Genomic DNA, 9,036 nt, shown 5'->3' with positions numbered 1-9,036 from the left:
ACAAAACACTTTGTTTGAAAGAAGTTGTTATGGAAAGTGGAAAGCAGCCTAGCTGAGATGAAACAGGCAGGTGTCTCTTCCTCAGAAATCTTTTCCTTGCCCATTTGATAGTTCTCAGCATTACAGTGACCCAGCTGTAAGCACCAGTTTAGATAGCACCCAAGGAAGGACATGCAGAGGATGAAGGTAGGTGAATGAAACATCTCTGTGGGCCACTAGTCTGATCAATGAGTGCCATGGGAACAAGGGAACTTTGTAGTCAAGGTGGCAAGGTCATGAACATTGGCAGCTGGCAGCCACCTTATGTGGCAATGCAAACTCTCATGAACTTTACTTTCATCAGGTAAAAGTCCATAAACCTACCTGAACTTCCATGAACTGGCCTGACAGCATATGAGCTGATGCAGGAATTTGGCCAGCAGATCAGCAACTAGCCAAAAGTTGTTGGCAATTCAGTTTTTCCACCAAAGTATTGAGTATGGCTCTAAGAAGTAAAAGGAGATTTGAAAAGAACAACTAGCAAATTATTGCACCTATGCAAGAGAACAAGGATGACTTAGAACTCCCTTCTGTAGGGAAGGTACAAAAACTTTTGCAAGGGATGGAGACCTTCACTAGCTCCTTTGAGTGAAAGGGAAACTCACATTAACACACTGTTGTACAGCAAACAGCACACCCCCACCAAGCACTCAGTTCACCCAGGCCTCTTGCTAATTCCCACCAAGTCACAGAATCACAGAATAACGAGGTTGGACGAAACCTCCAAGATCATCAAGTCCAACCCATACCATAACACCTCAACTAGACTATGGCACCAAGTGCCATGTCCAGTCTTTTTTGAAACACATCCAGAGGTGGTGATTCTACCACCTCCCTGGGTAGACCATTCCAGTACTTTATTATTCTTTCTGTGAAAAACTTTTTCCTAGTATCCAACATGTACCTTCCTTGATGCAGCTTGAGACAGTGTCCTCTTGTTCTGTCAGTTGCTGCCTGGTGGAAGAGACCAACCCCCATCTGTCTACAACCTCCTTTCAGGAAGTTGTAGAGAGTGATAAGGTCACTTCTAAGTCTCCTTTTCTCCAGGCTAAACAACCCCAGTTCCCTCAGTCGTTCCTCATAGGGCTTGTGTTCCAAGCCCCTCACCAACCTTGTTGCCCTCCTCTGGACACACTCAAGCATCTCAACATCCTTCCTAAACTGAGGGGCCCAGAACTGGACACAGTATTCAAGATGTGGCCTCACCAATGCCGAGTACAGGGGAAGAATGACCTCCCTGTTCCTGCTGGCCACACAGGATGCAGGCCAGGATACCGTTGGCCTTCTTGGCCATCCAGGCACACTGCTGGCTCATGCTCAGTCGGCTGTCGACCAGCACCCCCAGGTCCCTTTCCACCTGGACACTGTCCAGCCACACTGTCCCTGGTTTGTAACGTTGTAGGGGATTTTTGTGGCCAAAATGCAGAACTCGGCACTTAGACTTATTAAACTTCATCCTGTAGGACTCTGCCCATCCATCCAACAGATCTAAGTCTCTCTGCAGAGCCCTCCTTTCTTCCAATAGATCGACACAGGCTCCCAGCTTAATGTCATCTGCAAATTTACTAATGAAGGACTCAATACCCTCATCCATGTCATCAATAAAAATATTGAACAAAACTGGTGCCAGTACAGACCCCTGAGGGACACCGCTGGTGACTGGCCGCCAGCTGGATGCAGCACCATTCACTATCACTCTCTGGGCCCGACCATCCAGCCAGTTCCTGACCCAGCAAAGAGTGCTCCTGTCCAAGCCGTGGGCTGCCAGCTTTTCCAGGAGTTTACTGTGGGAGACAGCATCCCACATCCCCTATCCTTGCAACACCTTCTGATCAGTTTTGCCTGCAAATGTGTCACAGTTCAGGAGAGACAGAGGGATAAGGCCAGACCGAACAAGCTGAGCATAGCCCTGAGGGTTGTTTCTAACAGCCACACCACTGCTGGGACCCCGCAGGTATGCAGGCTCTGGAGTAGTCTTGGGCAGGAAGCCTCCAGCTCTTTTTTAAGCCCTTGCAACACACCAGACATGCTCTGCTCTCTCCCAGAGCACCCAGGGAACTTCCAGGGCACTAGTTCTTCATAGTGGAGTCAGACATCAACAAAACAAGAACCTGTGCATGCCAGCTTCCAGCAGTAGGTAGGATGAGCTTCTTTGGTAATTGCAAGTGCAAGGACTAGTTGCCAGGTTGCAATAACCTATACCCAGCCTTGGACAAGTGCATCTCTGTCCCAGCTTGGGAAGCCATTCCTCAGAGACTCTCACAAGTTCTGGATTTCTCTCCTCTCTGCCTCTTTTTCTCCTCTATGAGACCTTGAAGAGGTCAGAGTCTCAAGGTCTTGTCACCTTTTCTTACATCTTTGTTTAATCTCACCCAGCAAGTCCTTTCTTGTCTATTGTCATGTCTGGAGACCTTTCTGCCCTTGCCAGATGGATATTTTTTACTTTCCTCTCTCGTGAGGCCAGATACCCCTAGGGAGAGAGACCGAGGCTATTGCTGTGCACTGAGGAAAATACAGTTGCATGTCCTTTGGCAAATCACATGCAGTTCAAACTCTACTAATAATGTCAGGAAGATTTTAGGAACAATGAAGGATGGCTCACACCACTGAGGGCTTCCACAATCAGTACTGATGAACAGAAAACCCAAATGGCACTGAAGTACTTTTAAGTTGCTCTTGTGACAGTGAATTTCTGTGAGTGCCTCAGTAGGAGAGTGTGCCCCTAGCATGACCTCTAACAACTCTAGGTGAAACAAACCAAGTTTTATGGGCACATTACAGATTTCTTAATCTCTGTCGGTGTCTGCAGTTGTTTGAGATAAGGTGTGTCTTCAGTGAATAATGAATACCAATAAAAGACTTAGTTTCATAACACAGGGCAACCTAACAAATGATTGACTAGTAACATTGACTCAGCCAAATAACCCAAAACCTGCTCTTGAGCTAACACAGACCTTTGGTATATAAACTCAGATTCTGGCAGCCAGAGTCACTCCCTCCTGAGCCACAGAAGCAAATGGAGCTCCTGGGAGGAGCCACTGTTGTCCTCCTGGTTTGCATTGCTTGCCTGCTCTCCTTTGCAGCATGGAAAGGAAGGTCTGGAAAAGGGAAGATGCCTCCAGGACCAGCTCCCCTTCCCATTCTAGGTAACCTGCTGCAGGTGAAACCAAATAACTTGGCCAAAACCCTTGAGAAGGTAAGGCCACTTCTTCTCTCTTTCTTCTGTGGGTGAGAAATGTGTGGGACCTGTGCATGGGGTCAACCTGTGGCTATAGCTTGATGACTTGCAATTCCAGGGGAGCAGAAAAGTCATGGGGATTGCAGCTGTCCCCTCTCATTGCTGTTGCCAGGTTGTTCAGGGCCTGATAACTGGGACCCATCTCCACACCTACATTTACCATGAGAGAACCAAATCTTGATGTTACCAGTGTGTGAGGCTAATTGTCTGCAGTGGGAGGCAGCAGCAAGGAGACTTTCCCACTCTTCCTCACTATTTGCTCCATGGCCATGTTCTCTCTTGCATTTTTACAGCTCAGTGAAGAGTATGGACCAGTGTTCACAGTGCACCTGGGCTTGAACCCAGTGGTGGTGCTGCATGGACATGATGTGGTGAAAGAAGCCTTGGTTGATCGCGCGGACGAGTTTGCTGCCAGAGGACACATGCCAATAGGAGATAGGACTAACAATGGATTAGGTATGTTGGCTGACTGAGCTCCTTCCGAGGAGAAGGGAAGGGCTGAAGATGCGTTCAGCAGATTAGAGCTGGAGTGTACCTTGCATGAGGGAAAACTGCACGGGGTGGGTGGCCAGAGAGGGCTGTAATTGCTGACTTCCACCACTCAAAGGGGTGAGGTAGCAGAGAAGGGGAGCCAGATTGTTCTCAAAGATGGGCAGGGAAATGGCAAGGGGCAGCAGCCACCAGCTGCAGCAAGAGAAATTGTGTGTGGGTGAGTGATGAATTATTCACAAGGAAGTTGGGTCAGTAGCGGAGAAGGCCAAAAGCAGGCAGTTGGTCTACAGAACCTCCAAACCACAGTATGTTATGACACTACCATGTCAGTGCTCTCCAGGGACAGGGCTCACCGTCACCATGAGCCACTGTTCATCTCGCACCCAGCATGCCCAAGCCAGGTCTTCCCTCTCCTTCTTCCTCTGCAGGGATTATTTTTAGCAACAATGAGCCATGGTTGCAAGTCCGGCGGTTTTCTCTCACCACTCTGCGGAACTTTGGAATGGGTAAGAGGAGCATTGAAGAGAGGATACAAGAGGAATCTGACTACTTGCTGGAAGAGATCAACAAAACAAAGGGTACAGTCCATGTTTAATACATTTTATGTTTGAAAAAATAGGCTGTATTAAAGGGAGCTCACATCTTCAGCAAGGAATGAAGTTCCTATGGATTTGGTCCATGCACCAGCTACCTCTTATTACAAAGCTGTAATAATTTTGTGATCATGTTCTGTTCTGTTTGGAGGACCCTTCTGTGTCACTCAGAGTCTGTGATCTGATATTTCCAATAACAACCAGAGTTCAGATTACCCACAGTAGAAATCAGTAGACATAGAACATTTTGTGGCTTTTTTTATAGTCTGTAACTTTTCTGAAATCACAGGAACACCCTTTGACCCAACCTTCATGCTGAGCTGTTCTGTGTCCAATGTTATATGCTCCATTGTCTTTGGGAAACGATATGATTATAAAGACAAGAAATTCCTGGCCCTGATGAACAACATGAACAACATCTTCGAGATGATGAACTCCCACTGGGGACAGGTACATTCAGTAGGCATTTCACAGTGGCAACATCCTCCCAGGAGAGCAGGAGGCCTCCCTCCCAATGAAGTTCCATTTCAGTCTTCTATTTAGGACCCCATCAATGCTCTGCTGCACAGAAGGGATTTCATTCAAGAGTGAGACACTCCCTCACCAATGGAATTGGCTTTGCCAGCTAAGTGCAGCTTCCCAATAGTCCTGGATACCCTTCTTTCCCACTTATAAGGTTCCCACTACTACTAAGCAAGCCCTGTCAGACTGCCCAGCCTCATAGTCCTTCTGCTTGCCTCATTTCACAGAGTTGAGGCTTTTCTTGGCTTTTTGCTAACATCAAAAGGATGGGGCAAATTTATACATATAAAAATCATACGAGGCACCTTCATGTTTCTTTCCTTCCAGCTGTACCAGATGTTCTCAAATATCCTGGATTACTTGCCTGGTCCACACAACAATATATTTGCAGAATTTGATGCTCTAAAAGCCTTTGTAGCAGAGGAGGTGAAGTCGCACCAAGCCTCCCTAGATCCCAACTCCCCTCAGGATTTCATTGACTGTTTCCTCAGCAAAATGCAAGAGGTAAGGAGACAGATGGCCCCAGCTCATCCCCAAACACACCTATGCTGAGTCCTTCCCTCTCATAAGTAACACAGACATTGGGACAACCCCTTCCCAGTCAGCTTTGCAATGGGAAAACAGCAAATACCCCAGATATTGCCTGTATTAGAGGTTATAGCCCTGGGTCTGAGTGCTCAGCAGCCACCACTACCTGCAGCTGCTTGGAGAAGGAGAGCTTGCTCTGCTCTCACCAAAACACAGGGACTTTTTAAGTCTGGTCTTGCAGTTCTTTCACTGGAAAGCAGTTGGCACAGCAAACAAGCAGTGGAGTACTATTAAGTGCACAGCTCAAAAGAAGGTTGCTCTGGGATTGAGTTTACTGCTCAAGGTAGCATTGCAATGCCCCAGATGGCTGCTGCACCTTAGCAGAGAAATGCAACAGCTCTAGGAGAAAAGGGAGGCCTGGGATGACATGAGAAAGGGCCACTTCTCTCAGCTCAGCCAGAGAAACAACAAAGCCTTTTTCTTAGGAGAAAGATCATCCCAATTCCAGTTTCCACATGAAGAACCTGATAACAAGCGCCTTCGACTTGTTCATTGCTGGAACTGAGACAACGAGCACCACTGTACGATATGGGCTTCTGCTTCTTCTCAAATACCCAAAGATACAAGGTATCAGTTTGCGAGCTCTTCCTCTCTAGCTATTCCCCTGGGCTGGGCACATGTCTAATGCCACATCATTCTCCCAAATATCCCCCTCATACCTCTCTCTATCCTTCCCTCTCTCTCCCTCTCTCTCTGTGGAACCTGTGTCCACGTCTTTATTTAGCCAAATCAATAGGAGAACTTTCCTTGCATGGGCAGCAGTGGAGCTGTGTTCTAGTCAGCACCAAAACCAACATAATGCTCCTGCCATCTATGATTTGTAAACAGCTTAGGGCAACCTATTGAGATAGGTTTGGTTTTATTTACCCATTTGATGGTTTGTGCTTCTCATGACAGAAAAAATTCAAGAAGAGATTGACCAGGTAGTAGGACGATCAAGAAAACCTTGTGTGGCTGACCGGACCCGGATGCCCTACACAGATGCGGTGGTCCATGAAATCCAGCGCTTCATCTCTCTTATCCCCCTGGCTCTCCCTCACACTGTGACCAAAGACACCAGCTTCAGAGACTATGTTATTCCTAAGGTTAGCTCCCTCAAGTTCAGCAGTTCTTAGGCTGTCAGTTACAAGCCACGAGTTAGAACTGTTGTGGCCTGACCTTGTTTTCACCCAGCCCTTTGTGAGGGTTTTATTCTCAGGCAGCTGTAGCTCACTTGCCCTCCCTTGTTGATGCTCCATGGGCCAAGACTAGAACAGGAGCTCTGACCAACACCTTTGTTCCCTTGCTCTGCATCTTTACCTATCTGCAGAAGCACAGTAGGTTCACAAAAATGGCAGCAAAGTTGAGGAGCTGCTTACCACCATCCAGGACAGCCTGTGCACATGCTTGCGAGCAAAGTCAGTTGCTGGTTATTGAGCAAAGAAAGACCTTGAGCCACAAAATGCTGTAGGGTATGTCTGCATTCAGTGGAACAAACCAACCTGTTTACTCTGTTCTAGCACACTTCCTGAGGCAGTCTCTGCTGGCCACTGCCAGAGGCAGGCTGGTGGGCTAGAGCAGCCCATGGCTTGGCCTGGCCCACTGCAGCACTGCGCGTTGCTCTTCTGGGTGACTGTGGGCAGCTGGGAAACAGCAGTACATGGGCGGTTGGTGGTGTGATTTCCAGCTGTCTGTGTAAAATCATATGGCAGGACCCAGAGAACTGCTCAAATTCCAGCAGAGAACTCTTGTGACATCGCTGCTGATTAGTCCAGCCCCTGCTAATGGCTGGTCGGGAAGTGGGAAGGTAGAGGATTGTTGCAGGAGAAATTTGTCAGGAGAAAGGAACTGAGCTTTTTTTCCACAACCTTGTGTGCTTTTGACTTTTTGGGCTCACAGAAAAGAAGGGACATGGTGCATCTACAAGGTCATTATTATGAAATACCAAGAAAGAGAAGAATTAGGTGGGGTGTCCCCTGATGACCAGAGCAAAATGAGGATAAATGTTCTGGAGGCGAGAGGGAGCATTCAGGAAGAGCAGCCAACAACTGCTGTGACATTCAGTAGGGTCTCCCTAAAGCTGCCTCCTCTAAAGGGTCCCCAAAGGGAAACCAAAGGCAGTGGTAGGGTTATACACGGAAGCACAATCTCAACTTGGCAGGCAGTCAGGTTGAGTGATTTAATTTGCCTGCCTTTCATGTTCTGCTCTTCTTGTGTTGCTTCAGGGCACCACGATTTTCCCCATCCTCAGTTCTGTCCTCCATGACAGTAAAGAGTTTCCAAACCCACATGAGTTCAACCCTGAACATTTCTTGAACAAGAACGGCACATTTAGGAAGAGTGACTTCTTCATGCCCTTCTCAGCAGGTAAAGCACAGTTTTGCTTTTTTCCTCTCTCTGTCAGCCTCCTCCTCTGGAGACCACCCTGCCTTTCCCTGCAACACACACTGCCTCTTCTCAACAAAATCCCACTGGTGCTTCCTTGGGGCTCACTGCTCTCTGGATAACTCCTCCCTGCTGCTCGCATCTCCAGTGGCATGTCCCATCTTCTTCAGGCCTCATGGCTTCTCAAATCTCCTACTAGGAGTTGTCAGTGTAATGACATGAATGGGACCCACTGACACTGTCTAAAATACCCAAGTTGTCCTGAATGAATCTTTTTGTGGTAACTCTACTTTTCCCCAGTAAATTTGAAGTACCTCTTAGGCTATGTGCAACCATTCACCTACTGATAGGCCCAATCTTCCACTTCCTCACCCGTGCTTTATGTCACCCTGCTCTCTCTCATCTTAACTCTTGTGGTGTTTCCTCCATGGTTAAGTCTTCTCCTGTTCTTCCTTCACGCACCCATCCGAACTGTCAAGGGCCTTTTGCCAACAAATTCTTCTCTTGAAAATATCCTCAGTAATCCTGACAGTCATCTCACTGCTATGGTTGTGTGTAGTAAACAAAGCTGTGCAACCCAGCCGCTTAGTACAAACTCTGGTCAACTCAGAAACACCCGTTGAGTACTATTTGCTGCTTTCACTTTCAGGAAAACGAATATGCCCTGGAGAGGGCCTGGCACGAATGGAGATATTTTTACTCATAGCCACCATCTTGCAGAACTTTACCTTGAAGTCTGTTGTCAACCCCCAGGAGCTCAACATAACCCCAACTCTGAGTGGGACAGGCAACGTACCTCCTGCCTATCAGCTCTGTGCTGTCCCCCGCTGAAAAGCACTGAACCACTCTCCCCAGTGTCCTGAAACTGGCTGTTCCTTTACATCTCCTTTACTAAAATCAACAGCAGGAATATTGGCCCACCTTTCCCAGGCCTTCAGGAAGGCAGTCCAAACACAGGTACACGCACAAAGCAGAGACCACTGAAGGCTCACGGAACTTCACCACACCCCAGGAGGCCCTGGGTGACATTGCAGCCTCTTGCACTGGTGCTCTGTCACAGGATCACTGAGTGCAGTGGCTGCATCAAACAGCGCCAACACAGCTCCTGCAGCACATCCCACCAAGACCATGCTTTGCAGATGGATAGCGCTGCATGTGTGTACCTCAATGATTCAATAAATAAAAATCTATTTATGAAGA

General features: G+C 47.7%; 1 protein-coding gene across 1 annotated transcript; it reads left to right on the top strand.

Annotated features, from left to right (window-relative positions):
• The first annotated feature begins 3,020 nt into the window (after positions 1–3,020).
• LOC104697085 (cytochrome P450 2C19-like) lies at positions 3,021–9,036 on the top strand. The gene is made up of 9 exons (XM_010411664.4): positions 3,021–3,235; positions 3,571–3,733; positions 4,198–4,347; positions 4,652–4,812; positions 5,212–5,388; positions 5,898–6,039; positions 6,370–6,557; positions 7,677–7,818; positions 8,486–9,036. Exons 1-9 carry the CDS (start codon positions 3,056–3,058, stop codon positions 8,665–8,667), a joined length of 1,485 nt encoding a protein of 494 aa, XP_010409966.1. The 5' UTR covers positions 3,021–3,055; the 3' UTR covers positions 8,668–9,036.

Source organism: Corvus cornix, chromosome 6 (genome assembly GCF_000738735.6).
Source record: "Corvus cornix cornix isolate S_Up_H32 chromosome 6, ASM73873v5, whole genome shotgun sequence".
Classification (NCBI taxonomy): domain Eukaryota; kingdom Metazoa; phylum Chordata; class Aves; order Passeriformes; family Corvidae; genus Corvus; species Corvus cornix.
The sequence above is the reverse complement of the archived record's forward strand: the minus strand, read 5'-3'. Positions and strand labels throughout refer to the sequence as shown.